The 17,389-nt window shown below is 41.7% G+C and overlaps 1 protein-coding gene across 2 annotated transcripts in view; it reads right to left on the bottom strand.

The window, feature by feature from the left end:
• Positions 1 to 17,389, bottom strand: part of LOC132836789 (sodium/calcium exchanger 3-like) — a 368,268-nt gene that overhangs the window by 7,747 nt on the left and 343,132 nt on the right. For both annotated transcript variants that reach the window (XM_060856259.1, XM_060856260.1), the window contains 2 exons: positions 15,598 to 15,697; positions 8,324 to 8,599 (listed from right to left, as the gene is read on the bottom strand). In XM_060856259.1, the coding sequence (XP_060712242.1) occupies positions 8,324 to 8,599; positions 15,598 to 15,697 (376 nt within the window). The remainder of the gene's footprint in view (positions 1 to 8,323; positions 8,600 to 15,597; positions 15,698 to 17,389) is intronic.

Genomic DNA, 17,389 nt, shown 5'->3' with positions numbered 1-17,389 from the left:
AGTGATTCAACTAGTTAAAGGCCAGTGAAATTATAGCAACTAATGGACACCAGCACCACTTCAGTTCCTTCTTCCCTTTCCTTGCGCTTCAACCCATCTGTTTAACCAATTTCACCCTTTGATGACAATGCCAGGAATTCATGCTTTATCCTCATGGGGTGAGGTGGGAGAAGGGGAAATGAGGAAACTGGTGAAGTCCACATTGATGCCCTAGGGTTAAAGTGTTCCGAGGCGGAAGATGAAGCATTCTTCCTCCAGGCATCGGGTGGTGAGGGCACGGCGGTGAAGGAGGCCTAGGACCTCCATGTCCTCAGCTGAGTGGGAGGGGGAGTTGGAATGTTGGACCACAGGATGGTGTGGTTGATTGGTGCGGGTGTCCCAGAGATGTTCCCTAAAGTGCTCTGCTAGGAGGCATCCAGTCTCCCCAATGTAAAGGAGATCACATCGGAAGCAACAGATGTGGAAGGCTCCTTTAGGGCTTTGGATGGAGGTGAGGGAGGAGGTGTGGGCGCAGGTTTTGTAAGTCCTGCGGTGGCAGGGGAAGGTGCCAGGACGGCAGGGTGGATTGTAGGGGGGCGTGGACCTGACCAGGTAGTCACGGAGGGAACAGTCTTTGCGGAAGGCGGAAAGGGATGGGGAGGGAAATATATCCTTGGTGGTGGGGTCCATTTGGAGGTGGTGGAAATTTCAGTAGATAATTTGGTTTATGTGAAGGTTGGTAGGGTGGAAGGCGAGGACCGGGGGGGGGGGGTCTGTCCTTGTTACCCTCCAATCCACAGGAGCTGATCTTGAATCTATAGAACATTGAAAAATGATTACCAATGCATCCATGATTTCTAGAGCCACCTCCTTAAGTACCTGGGATGCAGACCATCAGGTCCTGGGATCTTATCAACCTTCAGATCTAACAGTCTATCCAACACCATTTCCTGCCTAATATAAATTACCTTCAGTTCATCCATTACCCTAGGACCTTCAGCCACTATTACATCTGGGAGATTGCTTGTGTCTTCGCCAGTGAAAATATCCAAAGACCTATTCAACTCTTTCGCCATTTCCTTGTTCCCCAAAAGCAAATTCACCTCTTTCTGTCTTCAAGTGCCCGATTTTAGTCTTAACCATTTTTGTTTCTTTTCACATACCTAAAAGAGCTTTTACTATTCTCCTTTATAATTTTGGCCAGTTTGCCTTTGTTCCTAATTTTTTCTCTGCTTTATTGCCTTTGTGGTTAAAAGCTAAAAGGTCTAAAAATCGATAAATCTCCTGCCCCCAATGGACTACATCCTAGAGTTCTGAGGGAGGTGGCTGAGGAAATAGCGGAGGTGCTGACTGTGATCTTTCAAAAATCACTGGAGTCAGGGAAAGTCCCAGATGATTGGAAAATCGCTGTTGTAACCCCCTTGTTCAAGAAAGGATCAAGACAAAAAATGAAAACTATAGGTCAATAAGCCTAACCTAGGTTGTAGGTAAAATTCTAGAATCCATCATTTGGGATGAGATTTCAAAATTCTTGGAAGTGCAGGGTCAGATTAGAACAAGTCTGCATGGATTTAGTAAGGGGAGGTCATGCCTGCCAACCTGTTAGAATTCTCTGAAGAGTTAACAAGTAGGTTAGACCAGGGAAACCCAGTAGATGTTATCTAGATTTCCAAAAGGCCTTTGATAAGGTGCCTCACGGGAGGCTGCTGAGTAAGGTGAGGGCACATGATGTTCATGGTGAGCTACCGGCATGGATTGGGGATTGGCTGTCTGACAGAAGGCAGAGAGTTGGCATAAAAGGTTATTTTACAGAATGGCACCTGATGACAAGTGGAGTCCCACAGGGTTCAGTGTTGGGGCTGCAACTGTTCACTTTATATATTAATGATCTGGATGAAGGGATTGGGGCATTCTGACGAAATTCGCCGATGATATGAAGTTAGGCAGACAGGTAGGTAGTACTGACGAGGTGGGGAGGCTGCAGAAAGATTTAGACAGTTTAGCAGAGTGGTCCAGGAACTGGCTGAAATTCAATGTGAGCAAGTGCGAGGTCTTGCACTTCGGAAAATTTTGTAAACAGTGAGAAAATTCATAAAGCCAAAGTACAAAGATCTGGGAGTTCTAGTCAAGAATTCCTTAAAGGTTGATTTGCAGGTTGATTAAGAAAGCAAATGTAATGTCATCATTTATCTCAAGAAGGTTGGAATATAAAAACAGCGATGTGCTTCTGAGACTTTATAAAGTTCTGTTTAGGCCCCATTTAGAATACTGTGTCCAATTTTGGGCCCCACACCTTAGGAAGTACATACTGGCACTGGAGCGTGTCCAGCAGAGAGTCACAGGGATGGTCCCTGGAATGGTAGGCATAACATATGATGAATGGCTGAGGATCCTGGGATTGTATTCATCAGAGTTTATAAGGTTGACGGGAGGTCTGTTAGAAACTTACAGGGTAATACATGGCTTAGAAAGGGTGGGCGGTGGGAAGTTGTTTCTGTCAGGCAGGAAGACTAGGACCTGTGGGCAAAGCCCTAGTATTAGAGGGGATCAATTTAGAACGGAAATGAGGAGACATATCTTCAGCCAGAGAAAGGTGGGCCTGTGGAATTCATTGCCATGGAGCGCAGTGGAGGCCAGGACATTGGTTTCAAGGCAAAGACTGATAAATTCTTGATCTCGCAAGGAATTAAGAGCTACAGGGAGAGTGCGGCTAAGTGGAATTGGAACGCCCATCTACCATGATTGAATGGCGGAGTGGACTTGATGGGCCTTCCTTCCACTCCTATGTCTTATGGTTTTATGGTCTTATGTAGGTTCATCCACAACATGTTAGTGAGAAGAGTTCCAGGAGTTTGAGCCAGCAAAACAACAGGGAAGGCAGTATATTTCCAAGTCAAGATGGTGAATGGCTTGAAAGACAACCTGCCAGTGGTGATGTTCCTGTGTATGATCAGCCTATGTCCTAGATGATAGTTGTCAAAGTTTTTGAAGGTGCTGTCTAACAAGCCTTGGTGAATTTCTTTCACTGTAATTAGCACATTCACTATTCATGATCTGGTCTTCTCTGCATTAGGTAAATCAAATGTAGATTGGGTGATCACCTTCCACAGCACATCGTCCAAGTCTACAAATACCGTGGCCCATGCTTTCTGTTGCTTGTCATTTCAAATGCCCATCTTGTTTCCGCACCCCACCCCCACCCCCCGAAGAACTTCTCTGTCCTCACCCTCTGCATTATTCCATCAAAGCTCGAAGCAAACTCAAGGAACAGTACCTATTTTTCAACCTTTAGAGATGCCGGTGTTGGACTGGGGTGTACAAAGTTAAAAAGCTAGTGTGCTTCCAATTAAATCTGTTGGACTATAACCTGATGTTGTGTGATTTTTAACTCTATTTTTCAACCTGACATTCTACCACCTTCAGGATTAAACACTGAGTTCAACATTTCTTGATGATAAACTCCGCTTCTATCTTGTTTATTTTTGTTTAATGAGTCTTTACCCCTTCACTTTGCATTCAGATGGTTGCTAAGCAGCCATTTACACCTCAGCTGGACACTTTTTTCTTTACTATGGCCATTATCACTCTCTTTGAATTTTATACCTTGAAACATTTTGCTATTTAGGGGACCAAAGTCTCCGAACCTCACTTGGATCCCCTTTTGTTCTTCTTGTTCCCTTCCCAAACCCCTCCCCAGCTTAAAACCCTTACGTTCTATTTTTCTTCTGTTCTGATGAAAGGTCACCTTGACCTAAAACATTAACTCTGTTTCTCTTCATAGATGCTGCCTGACCTGCTGAGGACGTCCAGCACTTTTTTGGTTCTGGTTCAGCTTTCAAGCAGCTGCAATATCTTGCATTTGTCTGCTGTAGGAGCCTTCTTGAATATTCCTGCAAAGTATCAAGGTTGCCAGATAAATCAGAAACTGGCCAACTGACTGGAGGTGGTCTGACAGCAGAACAGGGAACCAATATTCCAGGTAGGCTCAGAGTTCACTCACAACGTTTTAAGAGCAGCAGCAGTACACCACCTGCCACCTGGTATGGCGAAGAAGAGTCTTGTTATCTTATAAGAAAACCTTGGCCCTCTGTCTGTTGGAGTTTGGAGCAATGATAGGTGAAACATGTAAGATTCTGAGGGAACTTTACAAAATGAACGCAGCTTAACAATATGTGGTCTCCTATTTAAGGCTGAAATGAAATTTTTTTTCTCTCTTGGAGAGTTTATAGTTCTGTGAAATTATCTTTCCCAAAGGCAGAGATAGACAGATTCTTGACTAGGGAGTCAAAGGGTCTTAAGGAAGGCAGGTATGTGGAGTTGAGGCCATAATCAGATCAGCAGTGAGATGATTGAATGGTGGATCAGGCCTGAGGGGCATAATAGCCTCCACCTGTTCCTAATTCAGGTGTTTGTATTACAATGGTGACCCAGCTCCTAAGGCTTTTCATTACTGTTAAATTTTAAGGAGTTGGAAAGAGGTCCTTCCATTTTGGGTCACTTTTTACCTCACTTACCTTGAAGCTGCTGCTCCTTCAATATTGGAAGGTCTCCAGAAAATGCTTGTCAGAAAACGTGAAGCCCATAAAATGAAAAGATAGTGGCAATGTGGGTATTAGCTGTGACAAGGAACACGGTGGTGATGAAAGTTTTATTTAAGGCTTGAGGAATGTACATACTGCATTTCTGCAGGGTTTGGCAATAGGACTTCTGCTTTTATCTTTGCCACTAAAAAGTAATGGAGGTAACACTTTCGTTCTTGGTTTTTAATCTGTTTTTAAGCAATATTTCTCAAAAACTAATGGATGGATTAATAGGCAGGTTATAATCTAAGAATAAAACTAATTCATTTTGGATAAAGGTGAAAAATTGCACAACACCAGGTTATAGTCCAACAGGTTTATTTGGAAGCACAAGCTTTCAAGGAGCTGCCTCTTCATCAGATGGTGGCTGTAAACCAGCACATCCCATCCTAAAGGATGCAAGACTTAATCTAAGTTTGTTTAATATATCATTACAACTCTTTGGAAGTATAACCCTTTTGCTTTAAATTCTGTGTCTTCTGGTCATGATCCACAACCACCTGATGAAGAGGCATACCTCGAAAGCGAGTGCTTCTAAAAACATCTGTTGGTCTATTACCTGTTGTTGTGTGATTTTTAACTTTGTCAATGCCAGTCCAACATCAGCACCTCCAAATTTTGATAAAGCTGGATAGACTGGAATTATTTTTAAGAATTTGTTAATGACGGAATGAGGGCAAATTGACTCTTAAATCTTGTTGTTTACTTCACAATGTTATGATCATCCCAGCTGCTATAGTACAATTTGTCACAGGTATCAAAATGTGAATAGAGGTTTAGCAGTATGAGAATTGGATGAGAATTAGCCTGAAGCAACCTTAGTGAAGTGGAAGTTCTGAGGAAAAAGGTATCTGTTTTGAATTTTGGAGTTGCAGTGCATCAACCAGGTAGGAAAATTCCTCAAAGTGTTGTGTAATCACCTTTACCCCCATCTCCATCCACCTATTGCACTCTCAGCTATCTTCTCCCCAGCTCCACCCACCTCCCATTTATCTCTCCACCCCCGATGCTCCCAGCCTCATTCCTAATGAGGGACTTTTTCCCAAAACAGTTGATTCTCCTGCTCCTTGGATGCTGCCTGACCTGCTATGTTTTTCCAGCATCACTCTAATCTTGACTCTAATCTCCAGCATCTGCAGTATCCACCTCTGCCTAATTGTAATTATGTTGAGTTCACACAGGATGGTAGAGGAATGCACTCTACTGAGTGTGCTCTTGTCATAATGACACCGACTTTGGTGTATAGGGGGAAATATCTATATTTACAGATGATACAAAACTTGAGAGATATTGTAAACTATGGGAAGGACAATTAGAAATTAAAAGAGGATATAAACAGGCTGGTAGCATGTGCAGACAAGTGACAGGTGGAATTCAACACAGAGAAGTGAAGTAATCCATTTTGCTACAAAGAACAAGCAGAGACAATACCAATGAAATATACAATTTTAACGTAGATGTAGGAGCAGAGATACCTGTGCAAGTCATCAGCAGACCAGGTTGAGGAAACGACTAAGGAAGAATACAGAATCCTATGTCTTATAGATAGGAGCATAATGTACAAAGGCAAGAAGTTGTGATAAATCTGAACATAAAAAGGTCCGGCCACAACTGGAGTATTGTGTCCTGGAATCCATACATTAGGAAAGACATGAAGGCATTACAGAGGGTGCAGGTAAGAGTAATGGGAAGGGGTTCAGGAATAAGAAACTTAAGCAATTTGGATAGATTAGATAAACTGAGAATGGAGAAGAGAAGATTTGATTGAGATGTTCAAAATCATGAGGGCTCCAGACAGAGTTTATGGGGAGAAACTGTTCCAGTGACAGAAGAATCAACTATCAGAGAACACCAATTTATGATGACTTGCAAAAGAAAAGGTTTATTTTTATTCAGTTACAGGATGTAGATTATTACTAGTTAGGCCAGCACTTATTGCTCAACCCTAAATACCCAGCAGCAGTTAAGAGTCAACCATATCACTGTGATTCTGGTGTCACTTTCAGGCTAGCTCAAATAAGGATAGCAGATTTCCTGATTCTCAGTAATGGTGGCCATAACTACTGTAATCAGTTGTCAAAAAAAACTGACTTAGATCATTAATGTCCTTTAGGGAAGGATATCCACCAACCTTACTGAACCTGACCTACATGTGACTCCATCGAAATGCAGTTGATTCTTAACTGCCCTCTGAAATCGGCTCACTTAAGCCAGATCAATGGTATTTGGGGACGGGCAGCCACTGCTCACTGCCCCAGTGATCCTCCTATCTCTTGCAATAAAATGGAAGAAAAATAAACACTTTGGGGTGCAATTCAGCTTGAATAAGATGCTTAATAACACACTGGTTTCATGTAATACTCACAGTTAATTGATATCAAGTATTGTGTATTATTTGACATTGTTCCACATGGTAGACTGGTTAGTGAGGTTAGATCGCATGGAATACAGGGACAGCTAGCCATGTGGATACAAAATTAGCTTGAAGGTAGGAGACAGAGGGTGGTGTTGGAGGGTTGCTTTTTGGATTGAAGGCCTGTTATCAGTAGTATGCCACAAGGATTGGTGCTGGGTCCACTGCTTTTTGTCATTTACATAAATGATTTGGATGTGAATATAGGAGGCATGGTTAGTATGTTTGCAGATGGCACCAAAATTGATAGTGTAGTAGACAGCGAAGAAGGTTAAAATCAACTAGGAGAAAGTGAGGACTGCAGATGCTGGGGATCAGAGCTTAAAAATGTGTTGCTGGAAAAGTGCAGCAGGTCAGGCACATCAAAGGAGAAGAAGAATCGACGTTTCGGGCATAAGAAGAAGGGCTTATGCCCGAAATGTCGATTCTCCTTCTCCTTTGATGCTGCCCGACCTGCTGCACTTTTCCAGCAACACATTTTTAAGTGAAGAAGATTGCATAGAGTACAACAGGACCTTGATCAGATGGGCCAGTGGGTCAAGGAGTGGCATTTGGAGTTTAAATAAGTATGAGATGTTGTATTTTGGTAAGGAAAATCAGGATAGTGCTCACACAATTAATTGTAAGGTCCTGGGGAATGTTACTGAACAAAGAGACCTTGGAGTGCAGGTTCATAGTTCCTTGAAAGTGAAGTCACAGGTAGATAGGGCATTGAGGAAGTTGTTTGGTACGCTCGCAATTAGCGGTCAGTGCTTTGAATATAGGAGTTGGGAAGTCATGTTGCAATTGTACAGGACATTGGTTAGGCTACTTTCAGAATACTTCATTCAATTCTTGTCTTCCTGCTATAGGAAAGATGCTGTGAAACCTGAAAGGATTTAGAAAAGATTTACAAAAATATTACCAGGGTTGGAGGGTTTGAGTTTTAGTCAGAGAGGCTGAGGGGCTTGGATAGCGTAAATAGCCAAAGTCTTTTTGCTCGAGTTGGGGAATGCAAAACTAAGATGAGAAAGAATTTAAAAGGGACATTGGGGAACTTTTTCATGCAGAGGATAGTGTGTGTATGGAATGAGCTCCCTGGAGAGATGGTGGAGGCTGGTAAACAACATTTAAAAGGCATTTGGATGTACATAAATAGGAAGGATATAGAGAAATTTGACTCAAATGGTGGAAAACGGGACTAGATTAATATAGGATATCTGGTTGCATTGCACAAGTTGGACCATTGGCCCTTTTCCGCAGTATACATCTCCATGGCTTTATGTATAACGGTGTCCAGTTTACAAGGTGAATTTCTACCTCATGAGTAATTGTGCCAGACATTTATTCCTGTTGCCATTCTGTTAATTACCTGGTACAGAGGTGCCAAGTGCCACAAAGACCACAGCAGTCACAGAATCTTTCAATCCCACTGTGCAGCCAAAATGTGAAGCCAGATCATTGATGAAAGCTGTAAGTAAACCAATCACAGCCATACAGACGATGAAACAGGCCCAACCATTCCAATACTCAGTGGGAGGAACAAAGGCAAAGAGAACTTTCCAGAAAACCGTCAAGAAATGCATAACATAATCAAAACAAGAAGGCAGCTTCTCATCTCGTGTATCATCTTCATCTTCACCATCACCTGAAAAATAAATAAACTCACATCAGAGTGTGACTGGTCTTAGATGATATAACGTTGTTTCTATTTCTCAAAACATCAAAGCTTTGCATTCTTGTATTCTTAGTACAGTAACCTTGATGAGGAAAAATAGTGAAAGAATATGTAAGAAGTCATAGTTAGTAGTCATGCATAATCAAAACTGCCTCTGCCAATCTCACCAGTCACCACGCCATCCTCAATTGCTGGAATATAGTCACTCCTCAGCCCCAAGAAGATGATGTTCCAAGAATATTGCCATCTGTAATTCCAGCTTTCCCTTCACCCACCTTTACACCTGGACTTTGCCTCTTCCACTTGTAAGGCCTTACATTGTTGAAGCTTTAACTTTAGGTTTCTCTCTCATCCAATTCTTTTCTGGCTCTGGCTTTCACTTCATCCAACTGTTAGTCTTCAGGTCCCATCACAAATCCTTTCTTTTCTCTCTAACCTCATCCAACCTTAAATTCTTTGAAATCTCTGCATACCTCCAATTCTGCCCCTGCATGTTCCTGATTTCATTTCTCTGTGATTGCAAGCCTACAGCTACCAAACAGCTTTCTCGAGCTCGAAATTCATAGATTATAACTGCAATTACAACTCAACCATACTAGTTTTAAACAGCTTTGTTACGTCCTGAGGCTTCAGGCTTTATGTAACCGTAATATGACAGTATTCTTCACTAAAATGGAGAATGACATGGTTGATTCTCAGATAAGGGTCCAGAATCTAAATAAAGGGAAACTGCTAAGAAATTGGAGCTGGCTATGATAAATTGAGGAATACTACTTAAAGGAATGATAATGGACAGTGTAAAACATTTAAAAAGAGCATGTAGGAACTGCAACAATTGTTCATTTCTGGCAACACAAAAATAGAATGGGAAAATTGGTCTGACCATTGGTAACAATGGAAATTAGGAATAGTATTAGTTCGATGGAAGGGACGTACAAACTGGGCAAAACATACGGCAGACCTGAAGATTAGATTACTTACAGTGTGGAAACAGGCCCTTCAGCCCAACAAGTCCACACCGATCCTCCGAAGAGCAACCCACCCAGACCCATTCCCCTACATTTACCCCTTCACCTGACACTATAGGCAATTTAGCATAGCCAATTCACCTAACCTGCACATTTTTGGACTGTGGGAGGAAACCGGAGCGCCTGGAGGAAACCCAAGCAGACAAGGGGAGAATATGCAAACTCCACACAGACAGTTGCCTGAGGCAGGAATTGAACCCTGGCCTCTGGCACTGTGAGGCAGCAGTGCTAGCCACTGTGCCACCATGCCGCCCGGGAGCAATTTAGATTTCATCAAAGGAGAACAAAAGGCTTGATTAAGAGGAGGGAAACACAGTAGAGAGTAAGGAAACATACAAACTGATTGTAAAAGCTTGTGTAGATATGTGAAAAGAACAAGATTTGTGAAGACAGATGTAGAACCCTTACAACCAGAAACAGGAGAAGTTATATTGAGGAACAAAGGGATGGCAGATCAATTAAATAGACATTTCCCTCCTTCCTTCTCAAAGGAAAACACAAGTAACATTCTAAAAATGTTAGAAATCCCTTCAGAAATGTGGGACAATGTCTGGGAAAATGCCAGAAAGATCACCATTTGTAATAGAACCCAAGCTATTCAACTAAACATATTCTATGGGACTCATATAGCACTGGAACAACTGGCAAAATTTAGGCAGGAACATTTCCAATGTGTCCTAAATGTAAAATAGAAGTGGGCACACTCACACACTGCTTATGGACATGTCATAAGATCCATAAATACTGGACCAGAGTAGCAAATGCAGTGACAGAAATCTTGGGAGCAGAAATTGGAATAGATCCAGTATCTCTTCTCCTGAACTTCTCGAACCTGCCCTCCCTGGATGTGCGTGGGAGGAAATTATTCTCCATTCTCTCCTTTTGTGCAAGGAAAGATATCTTAGTAAATTGGGTGGCTGAGGGCCCTCCAGGACTTTCAAATTGGCACAGGTTAATCATGGAATATATTCCCCTTGACTTCCTTACAAATATGGTGCATCAAAAAACTGAATTATTCTATAAAATATGGCAGCCCTTCCTGAACTATATAGATACAGATATCTTGGCCATATTGTCAAGGGCTTTTATCTAGTTGTGGTAGTGATTCTGGCTGGGCCGGGGGCCCCGGGGGGAGGAATCCTGTATGCATACGGGTTTTATTATGTTAATTCATTCTGAGCATGTACTTCATTATTTAATTACTATGTTAACTATTTTTTAAAGAATAATGTAAGATATTCTATTATATGCTTTGGTTATTTGTCGGTTAGATTAGTTCTTAGTTGAGTTTTTTTTCTTTTTTTTGTGTTTGTTGTGTTTGGTTATTTATTTAATTTTAATGGTATATTAGTGTTTATATTGTTTGTGTTATTTTGTAAGTTTGTAAAAAATGTTAAAAACATTTCCTTTTTCTTCATTAAAAAATCTATTAAAACAATTTTAGAGAATACAGTGTCTAGTGAGTGGGAGGAACTGATGGAAATCGGTAACAATAGAGAAATGTTATTGGGAGATCAATGGAATTAAATCCCTACAGCCCAATAATTTACACCCCAGCGTACTTAAGGAAGTGGCCCTTAAAACGCTATATGTATTTGGTGGTCATCTTTCAAGAGTCTGTAGAATCTGGAACAATTCCTATAAATTGGAGGGTAGCTAATGTAACCCCACTATTTTAAAAAGGAGGAAAAAAGAAAGCAGAGAACTATGATACAGTAGCCTGACATTGTAGTGGGAAATGCATTATTAAAAATTTAACAGCAGAGCATTTGGACAACAGTGGCAGGACTGGACAGGGTCAGCATGGATTTGCAAAAGGAAAATCGTGCTTGACAAATCTCCTGAAATCTTTCAAAGGTGTAATTAGTAGAGCTGCTAAGGGATAGCCAATAGATGTGTTCTACTTGGGCTTTCATCTGGCTTTTGATAAGGTCCCTCATAAGAAATAGGCATGTAAACATAAAGTCCATGGCATTGGGAGTAGTGTGCTGACATCGAACTGGCTGATAAACCGGAAACAAACAATAGAAGTTAGCAGGTCTTTTTCAGAGTTTCAAAAAGTGACTAATTGGATACAACAGAGATCTGCACTTAAATACCAGCTATTCACAATATAACTAATTTAGATGTAATATTGCCAAGTTTGCAGGCAAAACACATCCTTCCTCAAGCAAGGAGACCAAAACTGGACACAATATTCCAGTAAATAATTGGAACAGCACTTCTTCACTTTTATAATCCAGTGTTGTTGCAATAAATGTCAGGATTCATCGAACATAGAACATAACAGCACAGTACAGGCCCTTCAGCCCTCAATGTTGCGCTGACCTGTGGAACCAATCTGAAGCCCATCTAACCTACATTGTTCCATTTTCATCCATACGTTTATCCAATGATCATTTAAATGCCCTTAAAAGTTGGCCCATCTACTACTGTTGCAGGTAGGGTGTTCCTCTCAATTAAGTCACCTCTCAATCTTCTCCTTTATAATGAAAACAGACTCAAGTCCCTCAGCCTTACCTCATGAGACCTTCCCCCCCATACCAGGCAACATCCTGGTAAATCTCCTCTGCACCCTTTCCAAAGCTTCCACATCTTTCCTATAATGCAGTGACCAAAACTGTATGCAATACTCCAAGTGTGGCCACGTCAGAGTTTTGTAATTCCATTTGCTTTTCTTAATACATGCTGTACTTGTATATCTAATTCCTATGCTTCCTGCACAAAGGTGCCCAAATCCCTCTGCACTGATATACCTTGAATCTACTTCCCATTTAAATAATAATTTGTCCTTTTATTCTTCTGGCAAAATTGGACAACTTCAAATTTATCCACATTAAACTCCCTCTGCCAAATTACGACCCATTCTCGAGCCTATCAATATCCATTTGTAAACTCTGTATTTCTTCATCATAGTCATACAGCTAAGCCAACCAAACATCCCAATTTCATCTGTCCCACTTACCAGCATTTGGCCCATATCCCTCTAAATCTTTCTTATTCATATAACCATCCAGATGCCTTTTAAGTGTTTTAATTGTACCACCCTCCACCACTTCCTCTGGCAGCTCATTCTGTACATGCACCAGCATCTGCATGAAAACGTTATTCCTCAGGTCTTTTTTAAATCTTGCCCCTCTCACTTTAAACCTATGCCTCTAGTTTAAGACTCCCCACCCTTGGAAAAACACCTTGACTATTCACCCTATCCATGCTCCTCATGATTTTATAAACCTCTATAAGGTCACCCCACAGTCTCCAACACTCCAAGAAGAAAATGCCCCAACATTTTCAGCCTCTATTTCACCGCCTGTTTTCCTACCTATTTTATTATCATCCACACACTTTTTTGTATGCAAGTTTTGGACCTTATAATCTGAGGAAAAATGATCTGGCTATGGAGGAATCAGGCTAATTGCTAGAATGGCAGTACATGTATGAAGATAAACATTAGATTACTTACAGTGTGGAAACAGGCCCTTCGGCCCAACAAGTCCACACCGACCCGCCGAAGCGCAACCCAACCATACCCCTACATTTACCCCTTACCTAACACTACGGGCAATTTAGCATAGCCAATTCACCTGTCCCGCACATCTTTGGATTGTGGGAGGAAACCAGAGCACCTGGAGGAAACCCACGCAGACACAGGGAGAACGTGCAAACTCCACACAGTCAGTCGCCTGAGGCGGGAATTGAACCCAGGACTCAAGCGCTGTGAGTCAGCAGTGCTAACCACTGCTTCATCTCAGGATTGATGAAGAGCCCTGACCCAAAATGTCAACCTTCCTGCTCCTCCACTGCTACCTGAACTACTATGCCTTTCCAGCTCCATATTTTATCGACTTGTTAGAAGTAGAGATTTTGAAAATAGCAAGAAGCTGCAACTCCACATCTCATTAACTTAACCACAGAACATGACTGTTAACAAAAGTCATGTTTCACAGTGTTCCTAATGTCACAGATAAGCTTATTCCAGATACAGACGTAAGCATAAAGTTCAGCTCATCACACTGAACTTTCAAATTCTTATTTTGATTTCATTAAGGAAGAAGAACTCCAGTACTTGGAAAAATGTCACAAAGCGAAATCTCTCCAGACACTGTACGACATTGACAATGGCAAGAAAGTTAGGAGAATCACGTGAGATCAGCAGTAAGGAAATTCCTATCTTGATATCAAGAGCAACATGTCCCATTTTTCCAACCAAGTGCTGAGTGGGGAGACAAGGTTCTTGTTTGTGAGTGGTGACAGGCCTGCTTGCAGACATTAATATCCTCATTATTATGCCATCTTGCGTCTTTCCTACTCTCTCACTGTACTTTTGGCCTCATCCTCAGAGTTACAGGGTCCAGGGAGAAGAAAGCATAGGCAATGACTCTTATTTGGAGCACTACTCAGCTGGGTAATGAGGGATTTAGGGTCTTAGATATACTGTGTGGTCCTGCTATCTTAGTGCAGCTCTTCCCAAGGTATCTCCCTGTATGATACCATTTTAATGCCTCAGAATTCTCCTTGAAGCGTAGCTTTAGCTGCTGTTTGTGGAGGTAGGAAAGTGGTCTTTATCCTTGGCTGCTGGAGCGTGATGGACCTGCAGAAGGCTATTTAGGTCATTACCATGATTATGAACAATGTTCAACATGGTAGAAATCATTTAAACTGCAGGGTTTTTAAAAATGGAAACCTGCCCTTTCACAGGTATTTTTGCAGCAACCATGTCTCTACCTGCCCATTAGACCACGCATGGTAACAGCAAAAAGTCAAGAGAATTTACCGCTCTTAGCATCCACGCAACAACCATTGCTGGTTTGGAACTTGGAACCCATAATTCCACACTGGTGGTTGCACACCACAATTTGAACTCCCTGCCTAAGCTCCATCAGCTCTTGTCTTCCAATCCTAAAGCCTATATTCCGTCCAATGTGTCTGGTGGGATCATGTTTCCATCTATACCTGACCACTCTTACCCATCGCTACATGCTTTGTTTCTCCTCAGCTTCCTATTTCACCTTCTACTATTTTTTGACTCAGCCAGACAACAACCAAGCTACTTCCTGTCCCCGATCTCTATACAGAATGCCAGGTCTTAGCTATGAGTAAAAGTAGAGAAACAAAGTGTGTAAAGTAATTAAGTAGGAAGAAGGGGAGAGTGTATTAGGAGTAATTGAAGAATAGATCAGGATGTTGAAGAGAGAATGGATCCTTTAGAATGCTGGAGGTAGTGGGGGGTCATGTTTGGTGGTGGCTTCAATTTGGAATTGGCAGAGGATGATTTATTGAACATGGAAGCTGATGAGATAGAAGATGAAGACATAGGAAAACACTGCCGTTGTTCTGGGGTTGAGCTTGTGTGGTAACAGCAGAAGTGTAAGAAATGGAGTGGACACAGTTGAGAGCCCTATCAATTAGAATTTGAGTAGGGAAGGGAGTGAAGCTTGTTTGGTGAAGAAAAAGGCCTATTGAAAGTCCCCATGTGGAAGTTTGTATTATCAGAACAGATGTGATTGAGGAGAAGCAGGGAGAATGGAACAGAGTCTTTAGATACATCAGGGATGCAAAGATGTGTGGTCGATGTATTGGAGAGAGTCCATGGACTTCAGTAATTATTGCAAATCAAAGAAGCAGATTTTAAACTGTGTCATAAAGGCAAAAAGTACATAAAGGCTTCGCAATATCCATATTTGCACATTGTATGCAAGTGTATTACGCATTTTTGTAGATACAGTGATATCACGGAAAGCAGAGTATAATAGTGCTTAATTGTTGTGAGTGCTTTAAATTGTTGGATTACAGTGATGGTAAACATCACACATTTACATTTATGCTGTCAAGTGTTTCCGTGTGGCTAGAATGATATCAGCATTTTAAGCTAATGGTTAATTAACAATGCACAGCTCTGCTCTAACACTAAGAAAAATGGAAATTAAAATATCATCTCACCAGCACTGACTGTAATGGCCTCCATAAACTGCTCCCGCCATGAGTGCGTACCAATCACCAGTGCCAGGTTTGTCTTCTTGATCAGCTTATCCACAGTGCTCTACCAATTAGAGAAATAGATTTATCAAAACATTCAGATGATATCACAGTAACACGAGAGTGAATGCTTTACTCAACCAAAATATCATGAATTTCATAGACTTTTGTTAAAAAAGAAACAATCTGGATCAAGCTGGACATAAGAAGCTACAAAAAAAAACTGCTGCAAATCAACTGACTCTATAAAAATGCCCAGACATGTTAGATGTTGAAGATGCTTCTACACAAGGGGGAATCTTGAATCACGGATTAGATTCCCTCAGTAAGGAAACAAGCCATTTGGCCCAACAAGTCCACTCCAACCCTCCGAAGAGTAACCCATCCAGACCCAATTCCCTCTGACTAATGTACTAACACTATGGGCAATTTAGCAATGACCAATTGACCTAATCTGCACATCTTTGGATTGTGGGAGGAAACACATGCAGAAATGGGGAGAAAGTGTAAACTCCACACAGACAGTTGCCTGAGGCTGGAATTGAAGGCAGCAGTGCTAATCACTGAGCCACCATGCCGCACTAGGATAAAGGACACTCATTAATAGAAACAGAGTCATCCAGCATGGAAACAGACATTTCGGTCCAACTCATCCATGCCAACCAGGTCTTCCAAACTAAATTAGTCCTAAATGCCCATTTGACCCATAGCACTCAAAACCTTCCCTATCCATGTCCTGTCCAAATATCTTTAAATGGTGTAATCACACCTGCATCTACCACTTCCTCTGGCAGTCATGCCACCCTCTGTATGTAAAAGTTGCCCCTCGGGTGCCTTTTAAATCAATCTCCTTTCACCTTAAAATTATGACCTCTTGTTTTGAACTCCCCTACCCTAGGGAAGAGACCTTTGCTATTGACCATATTATCTATGCCCATCATGATTTATAAACCTCTATAAGGTCACCCCTCAACCTCCTACACTTCAATGAAATAAGTCCCAGCCTATCCAGCCTCTCCTTATAACTCAAACCCTCCAGTCCCAGCAATATCCTTGTAAATCTTTTCTGAATCCTCTCCAACCTAATAGTATCCTTCCTATAGCAGGAAGACCAGAACTGGACACAGTACTCCAAAAGTAGCCTCACCAATGTCTTGTACAACCGCAACATGTTGTCCCAACTCCTATACTCAATGGAAAAAGTAAGGACTGCAGATCCTGGAGTTATGCCCAAAATATCAACTCTCCTGTTCCTCGGATGCTGCCTGACTTGCTGTGCTTTTCCAGCACCACACTTTTTGACTCCAATCTCCAGCATCTGTAGTCCTCAGTTTCTCCTATTGAATGGAGTTTGCACATTCTCCCAGTGTCTGCAGGGTTATCCTTTGGGTGCTCCAGTTTCCTCCCACAGTCCAAAGATGGGCAGATCAGATGAATTGGCTATGTTAAATTGCCCATAGTGTTAAGTCCATTAGTCAGAGGTAGGTGTAGGGTTATAGGGTAGGGGAATGCTTCTGGATTACTCTTCAGAGGGTCGATGTAGACTTGTTGGATCAAGTGGCCTTTTTCCACACTATAGGGAACTAATCTAAAAATCTAAAGAAGGTTTTCTCAGAGAACAAGGGGATTTTGATTATTAGAGCCAATGGGCCGAGGGCTGACAGATGGAGTTTAATTTAGATAAATGCAGGGTGTTGCATTTTGTTAAAATGAACATGAATGGGACTTATACAGTTAGTAGTAGGGCCTTGGGGAG

This window comes from Hemiscyllium ocellatum, chromosome 47, assembly GCF_020745735.1.
Source record: "Hemiscyllium ocellatum isolate sHemOce1 chromosome 47, sHemOce1.pat.X.cur, whole genome shotgun sequence".
Taxonomy (NCBI): Eukaryota; Metazoa; Chordata; class Chondrichthyes; order Orectolobiformes; family Hemiscylliidae; genus Hemiscyllium; species Hemiscyllium ocellatum.
This window is presented reverse-complemented; position numbering and strand designations above follow the sequence as displayed.